This window comes from Perca fluviatilis, chromosome 3, assembly GCF_010015445.1.
Source record: "Perca fluviatilis chromosome 3, GENO_Pfluv_1.0, whole genome shotgun sequence".
Classification (NCBI taxonomy): Eukaryota; Metazoa; Chordata; class Actinopteri; order Perciformes; family Percidae; genus Perca; species Perca fluviatilis.
In genome coordinates this window covers 16,533,690-16,551,774 of record NC_053114.1, presented here as the reverse complement: position 1 = coordinate 16,551,774, position 18,085 = coordinate 16,533,690, and the positions used below count along the sequence as shown (strand labels likewise).

At 39.3% G+C, this 18,085-nt stretch overlaps 2 protein-coding genes across 8 annotated transcripts in view; one reads left to right on the top strand and one right to left on the bottom strand.

The window, feature by feature from the left end:
• Window positions 1–76: 76 nt before the first annotated feature.
• On the top strand, window positions 77–5,749 carry anp32a (acidic (leucine-rich) nuclear phosphoprotein 32 family, member A). Of its 4 annotated transcripts, none has more exons than XM_039794160.1 (7): window positions 77–269; window positions 2,516–2,665; window positions 2,752–2,874; window positions 2,975–3,173; window positions 3,298–3,407; window positions 3,501–3,567; window positions 5,304–5,749. In XM_039794160.1, exons 1-7 carry the CDS (start codon window positions 216–218, stop codon window positions 5,414–5,416), a joined length of 816 nt encoding a protein of 271 aa, XP_039650094.1. In that variant the 5' UTR covers window positions 77–215; the 3' UTR covers window positions 5,417–5,749. The 4 variants fall into 4 exon arrangements, with proteins under 4 accessions (XP_039650094.1, XP_039650093.1, XP_039650092.1 ...); XM_039794159.1 differs by lacking the exon at window positions 5,304–5,749 and adding an exon at window positions 4,485–4,629 and having other exon boundaries at window positions 78–269; window positions 3,501–3,555; XM_039794158.1 differs by lacking the exon at window positions 5,304–5,749 and adding an exon at window positions 4,488–4,629 and having other exon boundaries at window positions 78–269; window positions 3,292–3,407; window positions 3,501–3,555.
• Window positions 5,750–6,983: 1,234 nt separating this feature from the next.
• The window catches only part of coro2ba (coronin, actin binding protein, 2Ba), a 48,957-nt gene continuing 37,855 nt past the window's right edge, over window positions 6,984–18,085 (bottom strand). For all 4 annotated transcript variants that reach the window (XM_039794154.1, XM_039794153.1, XM_039794155.1 and 1 more), the window contains 10 exons: window positions 15,614–15,730; window positions 14,539–14,688; window positions 13,612–13,776; window positions 12,199–12,315; window positions 11,937–12,041; window positions 10,793–10,889; window positions 10,376–10,488; window positions 9,768–9,858; window positions 8,310–8,449; window positions 6,984–8,069 (listed from right to left, as the gene is read on the bottom strand). In XM_039794154.1, the coding sequence (XP_039650088.1) occupies window positions 7,935–8,069; window positions 8,310–8,449; window positions 9,768–9,858; window positions 10,376–10,488; window positions 10,793–10,889; window positions 11,937–12,041; window positions 12,199–12,315; window positions 13,612–13,776; window positions 14,539–14,688; window positions 15,614–15,730 (1,230 nt within the window). In that variant the 3' untranslated portion in view covers window positions 6,984–7,934. The remainder of the gene's footprint in view (window positions 8,070–8,309; window positions 8,450–9,767; window positions 9,859–10,375; window positions 10,489–10,792; window positions 10,890–11,936; window positions 12,042–12,198; window positions 12,316–13,611; window positions 13,777–14,538; window positions 14,689–15,613; window positions 15,731–18,085) is intronic.

Genomic DNA, 18,085 nt, shown 5'->3' with positions numbered 1-18,085 from the left:
AGGGTGCCTCCATTGGCCCGTGTGTCTGTAAATCCGTTCCCTCTTTATTTGGCTCGTGCCATTGGTCGGCGGTGACGTCAATCCCGAGACGTGCTCCCGCCCACCGAGCGGATCAAGTTTGAATGAACAACAGCAGGCTGTTCTAGAGGTGGTATAGTTGCATTTGCAGTAATTATTAAAAGTGTGTATCGTATCGCGGGGTGCGCTGATCAAGGATGGACATGAAGAAAAGAATTCATCTAGAGTTGCGAAACCGCACTCCATCAGATGTAAGTTGGCCTCACATCTCGGTGGTAAATGTTTCACTCTCAGCAAATGGAGAATCTTTCGTGTGATGATGCCTTGGCGTGGGGATACAAAGTTTCCTACAAGTTAAAAAAGATGATGGAGACGTCGGGGTCACATTGTTGCTTTGCGAACACGTTTACAGTCGGCAGGTACGCTGGTTAAACTTTTTGTGCACGTCTTTGATATGCAGTTTGAGAATGCAGCACAGCTTTTTTTTTATGCCAGCGGTATAAACAAGGCAAGCAGAATGAGAAGCCATATTTGTAACTTTTGATCCACGAACGCGCCCCTTTTTCCCCCTCGTTTAAAGCCCCGTGTTATTGTTAATGTAGCCGTTGTTTGATGTGCTGCCTGCATGCTTTGACTGGGACATGTATTTACCTACACATTTTAAGCCGTGCACTTGGCGCGTTCAGGATGCGGATACTCAAAGTCATGACATGATCAACGATGCGTAAAGATCATAGCCTCGAATTATCGCCTCGCAACTGCATCCTACACCTATAAGCTATAGCTGCTCAAAAGTGTCCGGTCGAACTCGTTGATTTCTGCAGGGAGCGCGTTCAAACGTTTGCAGCGGCTTACACCGGCGAGCCTGCAGCCTGCAACTGGAGCCACAGTGCGCACAGATGGCCGAAAGAAAGCGGCGCTAGCGGTGACCGTTAACCAGCCACCGCACAGATCCACTAAACCCAATAACGCCCCGCATCTTTACGGTTGGGTGTTGATTCTGCCGTTTCACCGAGACTCGTGTGGTTTTTTTCCGACGACAAATCCAGCCACAATGGAAAAACAAATCGTCGAGCCGCGTTGTTGCTCTAGTTTTCCAGAACTAGGACAAGCCGCCATTTTACTGAGAAACAAAGGCAATCCGAAATACACCCAATACATCCCGTTCATTCGACACAAACGACGAACGATTCATCATACCTTCTCATTAACAGAAGTCTATACACGCCTTCAATCCGATCGGCAACTGTTTAGCACTTAGCAACAATGAAAACGTTTGCCTGGCAGCTATCTAATCAGCTTCAGCTGCCCCTCCTACTCACAAATGACCCTGTGCACGACTCGTAGGTCTGTTTGCCTCCGACTTGCTTTGAACCGTTCACTCAAATTTTCTTTTTTACGTTTTCACTCGGTTACCAGCAAAGAACGAGCACATACAAACCGCCGCGCGATGTCTGTTTCTACCAGAAAAGTAGCTAAAATGTGATATTTACGTAATGGACGTAGAGCCAATGCATCGCGATAACTACGGCGTTGAAATGTTGTGTACGGAATATTGATGGGACTGTATTTTTTTTCTTTTTTCTTTTAAGAGTTCCGGTCCTAATTGCTGATTGGCTGAGTCACGTTCATGGCCGCGGTTTAATATCTGACAATAGCACACCTGTGACAACATAGCAGACTGCATCATATATTTATCAAGGACTATGTTTATGGAAGAACAGTGTATTATCTGTTTAACAGTGGAATTTGTGTTCAATTATTTTTAAAGTAAAATTACAGAAGTAGGCCTATTAGCATTAAAATCTACTTGAAGTTCTAAAAGTTAAAGTATTTCAAAAAATATATATTATTGGGTTATATTTATTGATTCATTAATGTGTACATCACTTTAATGTTGTAGCAGATGAAGGTGGTGCTAATTTGAATGACTTTATATACTGAGTTATGACTTTATGTACGGAGTGGAGTGGCTTAATCATAATAATGACTTGATTATATTTGTATTAATAAAATACTCAAGTACCTAAAAATCGTACTTAGTTACAGTAACTGAGTAAATGTACCTATTATCAGCAAAATGTAATAAAAAATACTGCAACCAAATGCTATTATATATATTTATTTATTTATTTATTTTATTGGATTGTTATTACTTATGTGTTAACTTGCATTTTATGTATTTTGTTAATATGGAGCAGTAGCTTCCCAAAAGCTGAAACAAAATTGTTTTAGTGTGCTGAATACTACGTAACATATGCAGACACAATTGTCCAAAGCGACTTATTAGAAATAAGAGCTTCTCATGCATCCCTCCCAAATAAAACCACTATTATCAAAAGATTTTAAACCCTGAAATAGCATAAACTTAATATTTAATTTCTATCCAGACAGAAAGTGAACACATACTTAAAATATTTTATGCACTCTGTATTTGACCTTTCATGTATTTTGAAATTCAACAAATGCCGACCAGATGTATTTGTTTGTTCTACAGGTAAAAGAACTCGTTTTAGACAACTGTCGCTCAAATGAAGGAAAGATCGAGGGTCTAACAGATGAATTTGAGGAGCTGGAATTTCTAAGCACAATCAATGTTGGACTGACGACAGTTGCCCACTTGCCGAAGCTAAATAAACTCAAAAAGGTAGGCGTTTTCTTTTTGCACAAAACAAGTATGTGACTTGAGGCTTTGAGGGTTTTGCATATTTTGATTGTTTAATCGATCAACAGCTTGAACTCAGCGATAACAGGATCTCAGGAGGGTTGGACGTTCTGGCAGCGAAATGCCCCAACCTCACACATCTCAACCTCAGTGGCAACAAGATTAAAGACCTCAGCACAATAGAACCATTGGTAAGTAAGACCCTAAAATACTTGGGGGCGGGGTGTGTGTGCACAATATACAAAGCAGCTGGCTGTTATTATTCACCAAACTTGATTTTTCTTTTGACAGAAAGAATTGGGGACCCTGAAAAGCCTAGATCTGTTTAACTGTGAAGTAACAAACCTGAACGAATACAGAGACAACGTATTCAAGCTACTACCCCAGCTCACGTACCTGGACGGGTACGACAAAGACGACAAAGAGGCACCAGATTCCGACGCTGAGGTTTACGCAGAGGGTTTGGATGACGACGAGGAAGATGAAGACGGTGAGTTTGAGGCTTCACATACCCTCGTGTGTTTATTTCTAGCGTCTCTTAACGTTGCTTATGTTGGCGTTTTGAACATTTGGCTGATAATTGTTAACCGCCAACTGGTTTCACCCAGATGTAGATGAGGAGGAGTATGACGAAGATGCAGCACCAGGAGACGAGGAGGAGGAGGAGGGAGAGGAGGAGGAAGAGGAGAATGAAGAGGAGGAAGAGGAGGACCTAAGTGGAGAGGTGGGAATAGTGAGAGCTGCATTTAAAAAAAAATGTTCAGTCTGAAATAATCATACTAACTGTACCTTGTAATTTTATTTTATTTTTTAAAAGGAGGAAGAGGAGGAAGATCTGAATGACAAGGAGGTTGACGATGAGGATGATGAAGGTGAGCAAAATGGTGACTGACTTTAAATTTAGAAGCTGTCTCCCAATTCCATAGTACATACTAAGTGTATATAATATAAACTAATCTTTATACCATGGTCTGTAAATACTTGATTCTGATTGGCTGCAGGGAGTGCATTAAAAATGATATAAGACACCTAATAAGTAGTTCCGGTGAAACTGACAGTTTGCCGTTCTAAATTGATGCGCTACATTAAAAGAAAAATAATAATAATCTGTATATCTTATTTACGGCACGGAGTGTAGTGCTTTAGTGCCTCGACCACTGACTGTTGAGCAGCAACAGCAGAATAACTAGCGACAGGAATTTGTATCGGGGTACATTACGCTCTCGTCAGGAAGGAAAAAAGGCAAACAGAATAGGGACCCACTTTTGAAAACATTGCTCCATAGCGCTTCTAGTGGTCAAAAACTCAACAGGGCACATTTAACTGTTTTTATACTAACCGGAAATTATACAATTAATGTGCCATGCAAAGGCAATCAAACCTTACTTTTAAAATGACACTACCAATTAAACTTAACAAAAATCCAAATTCAAGTTACTTTATGTCTTCTGAAGTGTTCCTGGAGGGGTTTCACCATCAGCCACAGTTCCTTTGTTCATTGCATTGTGTTCAATTAGTGTCCTTCAACACTCACAAACTATTTTTAGATGACTTAATTTTGTCACTTTTCCAGTGTGAACACACACCATACTTAGAATTAGTACATAGTATAGATTTGGGACTCAGCTTATTTAGAAAATCTTTATTGTCCATAACAAAGCGATTTTGTAATGTGAAAATTGCATACAGTTTTAAGTGAGCATTGCTGTCATCATGATGCAAAAAAACATAAATAGTTTAACAGGAACATTGATATGCTTCTGGGGTTTGTGTCTTTTTAAATGCGACTCTTATATTCTAGAAGAAGAACGAGGTCAGAAGAGAAAAAGGGAACTGGATGAAGAAGGGGAGGAGGATGAAGACGATTGAGAGTCCTCTTGAAGCTAAGTTGTGAACTGTTTTAAACTTGTATCTCCCAGTCACTTCCCAACAACCCCATGTATTCCCCCGATTTCATATTGCAGTAGGAGTGGTTTTTGTTATTGGCCAGTCAGGTAGATGGGGTTGTCTGGAGAAATTAGTTAAATTTATGTACCTTTGATGCTCCAGTGTTCCAGTCTTTACAGTCCACTTTTAACTGCTTTGTGGACACCAATTTTGTAATATCAAATATTAGCAAAGATAAACCTTTTTAAGAAATGTTTTTCTTTTCTCACCGTTTGTGTAAGTCCAGTTTCTGATGACTTATGTATTTTAAGATCCCCCCCCCCCTTCAAAAAAAAAAAAAAAAAAAAAAAAAAAAAAAAGAGTGCATGTCTAATACATTTTAAAGTCAACTACTGGATTTCATGTATGGCTGTCCTCTCCTCGTCTTAAACTTATTTTTGCATTGTACTTTTTTTTTTTTTTTTTATAAATGTAAGTTATGTATTTGTAGTGTCATCAATATGCCAATACTCTCTGCTGTCCTGGTGTGAAACTTCTGTCAACATGCACAGTGTGACTCTCACAGGGCATATTTTTAAATCGTAGAAGAAAATGTCTGCCCTCGTCAAAGCTGCTCCTCCTCCTTAAACCCTCAGCTTTGATAGTTCGGAAATTACGTGTTCTTGTAAATAATGACCAAATCTATTTTTTTGTATTCTCTTTGATGACGGCAGACATTGAAAAGACAACTGAGGTGAAACTATGAATTGTAATAAGATATTAAATACGTATGCTGCTTTATCTAAAATACGCAGTGTGACATTTCTTGAATTTGAACATAACTTTGTATGCATAATCTTTCCATAAAGAGAAATGTTCAACATCAGAACTCATTATCGCTTTTTCCATTTTCTTTTCTGTGACACCCAGGTGGCAATGTTTGAATTTGTGGTGGTAGTGTAGAGACATACTTGATATAAATGGAGGTTAAAACCGCAACTTATGTGCATTGAAAATGTATTGTTTCAAAGTGTAAACTCTGGAAAACAGTCAGGTATTTGGACTTTGTTTTCACTGTTATACGTACTGGTCAAATTGGCCTACCTCAGTGATTTTTCACCATATGTTAAATCCACTGTCATCAGCCAAATTGTTTTTTCCCTCCCATTCACTTCAATAAATCCCTTTTTATATATGTTTTGAAGCTTGTGGTCCTTGTTCATCACAGTCAAGTCAAATGGTAAAGTGTATACAGGATTCAAGTTTTAGGTCATCAGGTATCGAGGATGATGGGAAAACTGATCTACGATGCATTTTTCAGCAGACCAAACAAATCTAGAGGAACTGCCATGTTAACACTTCTCTAAGCCAAAATTCCATTCAACAATTGTATAAAGAGAGTTTGTCATATTGAGTATAAAAGCCTTTCTGTACGGTTACATCCTACATTTACAATTGACCAGTTAAGTGGTTGGTTTTAGCCCTCAGTACACCTCCATTAGAAGGCCTGACATAACTCAAGCCCAACTTCACCTGTCTCTCCACTGTAGCTGATCCCTCTCTGGTACATCCTTTTCCCACTGTCTACTTTCACTGTAGCCTTTTATTTTTCCTTCAAGAAACGTACGCATGTACCATTAATGTGTCGGTGGTTCAAGTCTACATATTAAAGGGTTTATATGGGTTTTTTCCGATTGTTTTAACATATCACATGATGTGATCAGGGAAGACTTGTGACCTTCACTTAGTTTTTACCTACTCTGGGTACAAATTCCATTCTTGCTATGCATGCAGCCGATTCATCTTTTTCCTTTTTTTCATCGAGCAGAATCAGTATTCAAACAAGGCTGAATGTGATTGGTCCTGGATGGACAGTTTAGCAGAATCTTTTTTTGTAACTGCTTGAACCTTCCAGGTATAATCGAGCCAATCAAGTGTTAATCCACTGCCCATTTCTTTTAAATTTCAGACTGAAAGAAAAAAACTGTTAAATGTTGGCATGGCATTTAAACTGCACTTTAGCCTAAATCTGTTGATAGTACACATGGAGGAGAGGCAGATTACCTGGAGTCTCCAGAGCAAAATTACACATCTACAAGTAAACACATCTCACTAATGGTGATATACTTAGTTTAAATTTAAAAGGATGGTTATTATTACAGTTTTCTGTACTGTTATGAAAAGGCAAGATAATAGTTTTTATACCTTATCTGAAGTTATGTTGAGGGAGTCAACTTCATACCATATAAGGTACAGTTTCACACAAATCTTGCACCTTTTCAACCGGAAACATTCGGCATAATCTATCACGCATCATAATCATTAATTGCGCATCCACGTCATACAAAAACAATGGGATTAACACATATACATGTCATTAGCTAAAAAGGTAGTGACAAATAAATAGAAGCAAATATACGTTAACACCCCCCCCACAACATCCATAAAATTAGCCCTAAAAAATAATAACAGCCAGCAAAGCTTCCCTTGAGACCATATTTGAGTAACGCAAGTCCACCACCTCTGGATCCATGTCTCCCCTGCTGCTTTCCCACTATTTAAATAAAGAATAAAACACTTAAAGTGAGTGGACTACCCACTATCCTTGGGAAGAAAAGACTGCATTTTGGGTAGCTACTGTATATGTCAGTATTGTGAAGTCAATCTATAGCCAGCACCATCTGAAGGTGAGTAAAGAAGCTACGGGATTAGCAGCTGTGTGAAAAAAAAAAACGTGATCCCTGTCTGCTCGTCTCATCTGTCAAGTACTTCACATGTCAGCCATTTTGAGATGATGTTGCAGCTCACTGCAAACTGTGTCTGCAGCAGGGTGTAAGGCCTTGGGGAAGGAACATAGGAGCCAGTGACAGTCTTTTTAACCTCCAGTTTTGCCTTAGCAGAACATGAGAATTAGATGGTGGTAGGGGGATGAGTGTAGGGGGCTTTTTTTTGCGTGGTGATCAAGGTATTGCAAAGTGAATGATAGGGTAGGCACAGTGAGACAAACACTCAGGAGGTCTGGCAGGAAATATGCAATTACTCATCGTAACGCTTAAGGTGTGCTAGATATACGTTGTAAAAACAGATAATACCTAAATGGATTGGATCTCAAACCTTCCCTATGATTGATTTCATGTTAACGTAGAAATCTATGAACACTGCCTTGTCTCCATTACTTATCATATTTGTAATTATTACAATATTTCTGTAATTGCGCCAGTAAAGAGATTATCCAACACCTATCATATTATTGTGTGCACTATGCAGGGCAGCAGGGGTGAAGTTATGATATATCAAAAAAGAGGCGTAGGAGGGCTCAGAAGCTTGTTGGAGGTCACAATTGGGGGCAAAGGAAGCAGCTTTGCCAGTCCAGGAGGCTGAGAGGTCAGACGTTGTTGGGGCTAACGTTCTTCAGGTTGTTGAGCTCCAGCTCCAGCTGGCGTATCCGCACGTCCTTGGTGGTCAGCTCCTCCTTCAGCCGCCGCAATTCATCCTGCTGCCGGAAGAACATCCGCAGGAGCTACGTACAGAAAAACAAAAACTCAAGCATGTGACAAATACACTTTAACTTAAAAGTATGAAAATCTGATGTTAATAGTGGGACGTTTAGAAAAAAAGTAGAGTGATGGAAAAAACACGGCTGTGTTGAGGCAGATTTGCATTAATTGCACAGCATTTCGAAACACTACTTTTACAATAGAGCAACAGCAGAGTAGAGAAATGACAGCTGAGTGATTCAGAGCATTACTTCTTCACACACCTCGTTCTCTGTCCTGGGCGGTACGTTCTCCAGCAGATCGATCCCATTCACTACTACACTCTTCTTTTCCTTCACTGGGGCTTTGAACACTAACTGGTTTGGCCGTTGGTAACCCTCCTTTAGGGACATCAAGACTGGGTCTATTTGCAAATAGTGAGCAAAAACATGTGAAAACCAACACAAAAGAACGAAGAGGCTGAAGCCCTTCACAGATCACCGGATCAATTTATTTTGCTTCGCGTTAGTCTTAAACTTGGTGTGTCCATCCATATGTGCAATCATCTACTAACTGGTCTGCATACTAGAATCTGTAGTTTTTGTAATGAAATTATCTTTGGGTTTCTAAAGTTTGCTAAGCATTTAATTATTTTCACAGAGGTAACATTGGAGGAGGTAAAGCTGGCTTTTAATAGGCAGGCTGTAGGCCTTTGTAAGGATGTATGATACTGGGGGGCTTTGTTCATTTTTAAAGGGGGGGCAGTTCACCCACAACTAGTGAACTGCCCCATGTACGACTCTTTGTTCTGTATTTTTTTAAGATACTTTTTAAAATGTATTTTATATCTCCCTTTAGCTATATAGTTTAGAGAATATTATAGATCCAAGACGAAACTGACAGAAGGGCGGGACTCCGAGAAATTGTTGCAATTTCACATCCGTCTGCTACTTCAGCACCATGGACAGCGCCGTGGATTTGTCAACACACAGCACAGTTTAGGCTACTGATACTGCATTTCAAAGCCACGGCTGGGGCCATAGATTCTAACTTGCACAAACCTCAGTCAGATCAAGGATCAGACTAGACTAACATATTGAACTTAAAAACCTCTCTGCCCCTGCACTCTCTCTGCTATTAGGGGGTTGGAGAGATGGGATGGCAGGTTAACAAGGCACATGCATTTTGGTTACTTTGCTAACAAGGGGGATGGCATCCCCCATCTTCCCCCCACAAATCACCTACAGTGAGCGACCATGAAGAATAGGTGAGATGAGGTGATAAAAAAGAAAAAAATCCACTCCCTAAAAACACTGTCACCTCCTGGATTTAATGTTCAATTGGCTGATGTTGTAATTTAAAGACCCCATGAGATACGAATCAGAGTTTGAGTAAAAGGAAATATCTGTGGTTGTTTGCACCATGTTGGTGACAGTACAAGCCGTATGTTCAGTGACAGTGTGTGAAGAGTGAGAAAAACAAGACAAAATAAATACACAGCGATTGAATGAAACTTGTATTTCATCACCATGCCTTACTGTAGCTTTGTTTTTAAATATCTGTCACGCCTACGAAATGTTTTCCAGCACATCACGTCATCAAATGCAGGATATGTTTGGTATTTGATTTAGATCTTTGCTAACATTGGTTTACAGTTGGCAAAAAAATGGCTCCTGTTAAAAGGTTTTATAAACCACCAAAGGAGCATCAACCATCAATCCATGTGTGTCTAAAGTGTTTACCTCTATTAATGCCGCTCAACCATTCACTGGCGGACAGCGCAGGTTCAGTTCCTGCTGTCATGGGGTAGAGGTCCTCTTGGTATGTGTCTGACTGTAAACCGGGAAACACCACATACATTCTTATTTTACTGATTAGATTTGGTATCTGAAAAAAAAAGCGTGATATTACGATGTCTTAAACAGGATGTCTTTGTTTCAAAGCTTAAAATCTAAGCATGGGTTTGAAAAGATTCCTTATCCACACCAATGCCTCAGTGAGCACTCACTGGCCTCTTCTTTCGGTTTCGCTACAAACCAGAAAGACTTGATTTGTTCTCAAGTCAAACGGATAAATGATAAATTATGCTTTTGTGTTCCGATTAATAACCTCTGTCCTTGCTTGCTCTCAGCTCTGATTAGCTAGCTTACTCGCTGTGTATTTCAGCTCATAACATGCAGGAATACTGTATGTCCAAGGGTTGCCAAGAGAGGTTGATTAAAGTCAGACAAAAACGACTTAATGGCTCTTTAACCCGTTATGTGCTGGATAAATGTGACATTGCAGAAATGATTCATAATGAGAGAACAGACAAGAAATCAGTTCATTCCATTATTTCATTCCCACTCACCCTTCTTGGCACAATCATCGAAATGGGCTCGATCAAACCCTTCAGGGTGACGAGCTTGTAGAAGCGGTACACCTCGCAAGCTCCCACATCCAGCCCGTGCTTTGGCATCACACCTGCAGACAAGAACAAAACGCGTGGGGTGACAAAACCGTTTCGACAACATGAAATCCCTTCCCAGAATTAATGGCTAATTGGAGTCACATGAACATGAGAAAAATATCAAACCTGCTGCAAAATGACACAAGTTAGTAGAGCTAAATTCATCTGACTTTTTTTTCCCCCCTTCAATGAATTTTATCCTTTCAGCCATGCAATACAACTTTTAGAAGAGTAAACACCGTCATCCCATTCCTAAATACTGCTAATGAAGTGGTTAGGATTTGTCTTTCATATTTTGCTGGTCAACAAATGACTTACCGAGTCCTTTCTGTGGGGCCGGGGACCTGAACTCCATTAGGTATTGTAAGAACGGCTTCTCAGTGGTAATCTCAAAGTAACGGATGTTGCCGTCCCCCTGTCAGGGCAGCAAAATGTAACTATTACTCTACAGTTCAAGAAGTAGCTCTAACAAGTTTCAACCACATCTCTTTGTTTTAACATTCGGCTTCTTAATGCTTTAAGTATAGCCTCATCTTATTTTGTGCTAGGATCCGATTCCCTAGTATAAACTGTGCTGTCTTTAGAATGAAATGCTTCTTTAAATGTTTCCACTACAATTTGAAATCACTGAAGTTAGTTTTAAATTAAGGGAGGGTATTGAAGATAAAAAAAGTATAAAATAATCTCTTGTAGAGCAACAATATTACCAGTTTAAAACACATATTAATGCAAAAAAACTTACAATACTTCTCAGAGTAGTTTGTTGTTTAAACATGTCAGTGCAGTAACATGTGGGAACTGTGTGACTTTGCATCTTAAATGCAATGGCAGATATTTGAAAAGAGGTTTCATAGGTTAAATATTTTAACAACTTTCATTTTTCATGTGAATAATGTGAATTGTGCAAACTGTTCTCATTTACAGAGAACGTTAACATTTCAGTTGCCAAACATGATCAGATATCTGATATGAAAAAGACCTGTATTACGTCAAGTAAGTCCGGTGAACTGTAGCTAGGTGTCAAATATAATTATTAGATGTATATTTGACACTTACACATAAAATGTATCTCATATTGTTTTGACTTTCACCTATTTTTTCAGTTTATACATAAGCCACTTCCTGCTGCTCTGCACTGTTTTGTTAATGGTATGCTTAATGGTGACATTTTCGATAATTAATTACAACTAATTATATATATATCCTCTTGTAACTGGAAAAAGGGCATTTTCTAGCTTATTACTTTGTTTGGTATTTGCCATATCAATTCTGTACTGATTGCCTCTACCCTGTTACCTGGTCAGGTAAAAACCTCAATGTGCTTTACAGTTTTGCTTATTTGATAGACTTCATAGTAGAAGAATATTCCAAAACGTCAGAGTTCAATGTGGATCTGAACGAGGTAAATCTGATAAATATTAAAATTAAAATTAAAATTTTTGTTGTGAGTGTCAGCGCTGACCTTGCCTGCCAGGTACAACATGTGTGTGTCAGCATCATAGAAGGGAAACAACAATCCTGAGAGGCCATCTATGTCCTCCTCCATAATTGGCATGGACAAATCCTCCTGGGAAGAGCAAGGCACGCACGCACGCACGCACGCACGCACGCACGCACGCACACACACACACACACACACACACACACAGAGTTAAACATACCCACTTGCTCCACCCACTCTGGCATCAAACTCTGGCATAAGCCATATGGAGGTGTTGTCTGACCTGGTCCCAGAGAGCGATCTGCCGGGTGTTCCAGCGTGAAAACCCCGTGGTGAGCAGCCGCTTCATGTTGCCCAGGAACACCACTCGGTTTACACGGTGGTTCTTACAGCTGGCTTGCTGATGGAGCAGCACACAAAGATAGAGCTTTTATGGTACATGCATCTGCTAGGAAAGTTAATTCTCTTACATATTACCAGTATTTATCCTTGTGACCGTTGTATTGTTGTGACAGTACAGAGAAAGGATACAAATACATTTGTATGATGATTTCCAGCAGGGGGAAAGCTTTTACAGTTATTCTACAAGCTTTGCATTACCAGCATGACTACTGTTATATCTCATTTACTTTTTGAATGAAATTCAACAGACAATAACATGTCTCTGTTGGAATCTCTGAATGTAAATCTGTAACATTTTCATGATTTGTCCCTTTTTCTTTTCCTGTCTTGTTCTACTCTGCTGCCGGATCTTGATCACCTCCACTTGGTGCAGCAGGGTGCACCACATGGGTCTAATCAGAAACCATTTCATGGTAATCAGGCGAGGTCAAACACGAAGTGGTTGAAAAGTGGTGTGGACTAGCTGCAGTATTTTAAAATTATAAAGTAAAATACAGATAATTTGATCAAAATTCTGCCTCTTAAAAGAATTGTGAACAAAAATGTCATGGAGCTGCAATTTCTCCAATGATTTTTAGGGGCTCAAGACCTGCTGAAGAACCAAAGAGACGCCATGGCCAACATGTTGTGTGTGGGTGGAAACCTGAACATGATATCATGTATCTCATTCTAAAACTATTAGAATTGACCTGCTGCTTTCCACATGATTTTGCAACCTGGTTGCAGGATTTTCTACCATTCAGTTATAGCGCATTAGTGAGGTTGGGTACTGATGTTCGGCGATAAGGCCTGGCTTGCTGTCAGAGATCCAGTTCATCCCAAAAGTGTGATACGATTGAGGTAAGGGCTTTGTGCAGGCCGCAAAAGTTTGTCCACACAAAATTTCTTTATGGACTCACTGTGCGTGTTTGTGTGTGTGTTGTCATATTGAACTAGGACAACGCCTCCCTTAAGCATTTGCAAGAAAGCTGGAAGTACACTATTGCTTAAAATATCTATAGCATTAAGATTTTCCTTAATTGTAGTAAGAGGCCCAAACCATGAAAAACAGCTCCAGAACAAAAGTACACATACATTTATAATGAACTTGTCAACTAATATATGGACACTATACTTTTAAAATCATGTGGTAAAAAAGAGGTTCATTAGAGGTACATTTGATATAGCATATATAGGGACAAACAATTAATAATTTCCTCAGTAGCATCAGTCGTAGTTAAGGATATTTTTAACATGAACGGTTTTTCCCTCAATGTGCAGTCTCCCATAAAAATCCCAGCCCCCTCCCGCTGACCTGAAGGACTGCCCCGGAGCGCGGCTCAATGACACGCAGCTTCTTGTCTTTGCAGCTGGTGGCCAGCAGGCTGCCGTCTGTGTTGAAGGACATGCTGAGAATGACGTCAGTGTGGCAGTCGATCATCTTCACCGGCTCTCCGATCTCCAGGTTCCAGATCAGGACCTGACACAGCCGGGCAGAGCTGTTAGATGGCTGTGGTGCTTGAATGGAATTTGACTTTGCTTTTGTGTGCTACTACTAACACATCAGAGAGTAGTCTCTGCTGATATCCAAAGTGAAATAAGAAGAATATCTCCTGGTTGCAACAGAGCCTCAATGTCCTAATACGGGCCTGTTGAGGGAAAGCCGAAACACAGGTCTGCAAGAAATTATTATTGTCCATCATCGATAAATCTGTCTGTTGTGTTGTGTGTGTGTGTTTTGGTAAATATATAATTCGTTCAGTCTATAAAATGACAGAAAATATCGAAAATGCCGACCACAATTTGTCAGAGCCCAAGGTGTCATCTTTATAGTTCATGTCTTATCTGACCAACACCCAGAAATATTTAATTTACATTGATATAGAATGAAGAAATGTATCAAGTTCCTACATTTAAGAAGCTAGAACCAGCTAATAGTTAGCATTTTTGCTTGATAAATGCCTTACAAAAATGTATTAACTAAAAATGTTCTGTGGTTCAACTAATTGATTAGTCCAACACAATGTTATGTGATTAAAAAATATTTTCAACAGTACAAATTGACGAGCTAAAAAAAACACAAAGTGTCAATATTTAACAGTATTTGAGTATCTAAGAGGGTATATTTCCTTTAACCTGTATTTAATGTTCGTTAAATCATTGTGCTGGTGATCTTCACAGTGCTGTCAGTGGATATTGTGTTGATTTGAGCTTGTTGCGTTTGGAGTCACTCATGTGGTACCTTGTAATCGTAGCCAGCGCTGAAGAGGATGGCGCTGCTGGTGGGGTGCCACTCGATCACACCCACCCGTCTGCTGTGGCCGTACAGCTCCAGCACCGCCTCCGTCATGTTGCGCCTCAAACCGCCCTCTGGGATCTCCCATATTCGCACCTGCCACGTTCATATACACACAGACAGTAAATATAAAGGAATACACAGTGTGTCATCATTCAATTCAATTTCAATTCAATGTTATTTATAGTATCAAATCATAACAAGAGTTATCTCAAGACACTTTATAGATAGAGTAGGTCTAGACCACACTATAATTTACAAAGACCCAACAATTCCAGTAATTTCCAATCATAACACACATACACACATACAAAGGTGTTTTTTTTTATTTATTAACAGGTCAAATAAGTATTGTCAGAGTCCACTTCAGGGCCTCCAATCTAAAATCAGTTTGACACAACCAGATCCCTCTGATCAAAAATAGCACATGGTATCAATGTAGCCCATTGCTTTAGGATTAGATGGGATTACAGCTATGTCTGGAGGCTCTGTGTTGGACCAGAAGAGATTATCCTCCAACAAGTGAAAGTACTATATAGGACTCAGTGCTATGTACCATGGCTTTACTATGCTCGGTAGATTAATGTAACAGGTGCATGTTCTGGGAAAAAGGCCTACAGGTTCTTAGTATATGTCATGTAACATCTGAGATTAATAGTAATTCTGATTTACAGTAGATGTGGTGTCTAATGTCATTTATATAGTCAGTTACTTAACAGCTAGTGGATTTGTGCCTTGCTCAAAGGCATTTCACGTCTGTCATGTACCATTTTCACCAGAGCGTGCGACCAATACAAACTCTCTGAATCAGAGATCCTCTGGCTATAATGGCTTGATGACCTCTTTGCCTTCTGGGCCAGTGGCTGTCAACCATCCTCAGCATCTCACAACCTCATGATGTCACATATACGGTATGTTTTTCACATCTTCAAAGTCTTACAATCATATAGTACCATTACCCTCTAAAATCAGCCTACCTGTGTGGTAAAAATCAGATATTAAAAAAGAAAGTGGGTCATACCGAGGTGTCCTCAGAGCAGGATGCTATGATATTTTCAAAGAAGGGATTCCACTTGATATCCAGTACATTGCCTTGGTGGCCACACACTTTTGGGTAATGAGAGTCCAGGCGGCCACACTGAAACAGAGCGACAGAAGGATGTTATATTACATCTAATTTTTACGTTTTCTAGTTTGAGCATGTAGGTGAAGGGAATGGAAAAATGAGCATTTACTGTATTACAATATATTGTACTGTGAGCCACATACCATAAATAATAATGTTATGGGAAGTAAATGGAGTAAAATAGAATAGATGTATGCATGTTTTTGTATCTTGCACATACAAATGCATAAAAGACACCCAGTATACTGTCATTTTGGTAAAACAAAATGTCTCACAAAAGAGCATAAATCACACAAAACAACAGTACAAGAGAAAAATAAAACATTTTGTTTTACATTCCCTAATAAGCAGTGATAAAATGATAAGAATGCTACTGAATGCAAATAATTCACTATCTGTATTCATCTCTTAAGAACATTGCTGAACAAAACTATTCTTTTCTTTTATTGATGTTAACATGAAAGACTGACATAATGTAATAACAGTGAAATCACATCAGTGAGATGACTTGATAAATCCTGAACGAAACAAAACACACCCGGTTATTGTACAGGGACATCTGAGGCACATCATTGTTATTGCAATAACCCTCAGAGTCCACAGAGGGGCAGTGGCTCATAACAACAGATGAGAGAAACCTCTAAATGTCAGTCATGTTGGCATAAATATTTGATGTCACTTCAATCCACTGACCTCTTTTTTTATTTCCTCAGAGATTTGTGTAAGAGCGTCAGGTCATGCCTCTGTGAAATCCTGTGTGTGTGTGTGTGTGTGTGTGTGTGTGTGTGTGTGTGTGTGTGTGTGTGTGTGTGTGTGTGTGTGTGTGTGTGTGTGTGTGTGCGCATGCATGTTTACATAAACTGTCCTCACTTAACCCTGAAGATTCACTCCTGGGGCCTGTTTCACAAAAGCAGAATATATAAATCCAGGATAACTGATAAAGCGAGGCTTGACCTAGTCTAATCTGTGCAGCCTGGCTTGGTGCGTTTCACGAAGCCAGGCTGAGGAGGAGCGACTAGGTCGAGCCAGGCTGAAGTAATTCAGATAGATGTGCGTCTACGGCTTTCCTCAAAAGACCGCGAGGTTGATCACAGATTTACTGATGCCAAAATGGAGAATACGCATTGTACATACTTTATACAGACTGAGCAGCAGCTTCTTGTGGAAGTATGACGATGTGAAACACATTATTTGTATAAAAAGAAAAGAAACACGGCCGCTGTAATGAAACCACGAGAGAAAGCGTAGCAGACGATCACGGACCGACTGAATGCGTAATTGTAGCCTAAATATATTAACTGACCACTGCTCTGAATTGAAGCCGTCATAATCATTGCATTCAAGGATTAGGCTACTAATCATTTGCACAAATTAACAGTTGTACTCTTTGCCTTAAAATTGAGCAGAACATGCTAATATATATATATAGAATATGATGCGTAAAATATCTCTTTCACTCTGTTCCTCTCCCTCTGTCTCACGGGCTACAATATAAATTTCCTAAGTCATATTAACTTCCACTGCTCGCTTTTAATGCAAAGTGTACAACTGTTCGTTTTTGCAAATGACAGTGACTCATTGAATGCTTTCAGTTAAGAGCAGTAGTTCATAAATGTATATTTTTAGACTATCATTCAGTCTGTCCGCTATTATCTGCCACACTTTTTTTTGCGTTTGTTTTATTTTTTTTATAGAGGACGAGTTTCCTTCTCTACATATTATATGCCTTACTCCCCCATATATATGGACATAGAAAATAAAGACACTGAAGAAATTGGACTCTAAAATCTAGAAACTATAAAGATAATTAAGTGATAAATTCCATGCACACTGTAAACATGAATGGAACAGAGTATATTCATCAGTTATTTCCCCCCAAATATAAGGTCAAAAACAATTGGGGTGTCCTCTCCCTGTTGTTACATGAATGTACAGTAGCCTACATCACAAGATAGTTACTGGTCCAGTGTACTAAGACTATCATTTGGGAGGATTGTACAATTAGGATATGTTCTTAAAATTGTACAATCCTCCCAAATTATAGTCCCAGTTTACTGGACAACACAAATTGTGTGCTAAGAATGCCAAATACAATGTACATGGAAGAGGAACAAACATGATCCTTATTGTTAAAGAATTTAAAACAGAATTAATCAACTAAAATAATTCAAGGGCATTGGTCAACTATAGAAATGTACAGCATTGTATGTATTGCCCTTAGTAACAGACTTCATTTACACACACATTTGAAATGTTATCAGCCTTTTATAATTATCTCAACAACTGCCATAATATATTCATCAAACTTCTAACAACAATATGTGAACAGCAGTCTTCATACAGCAATATAACAGTAACAATGACTGT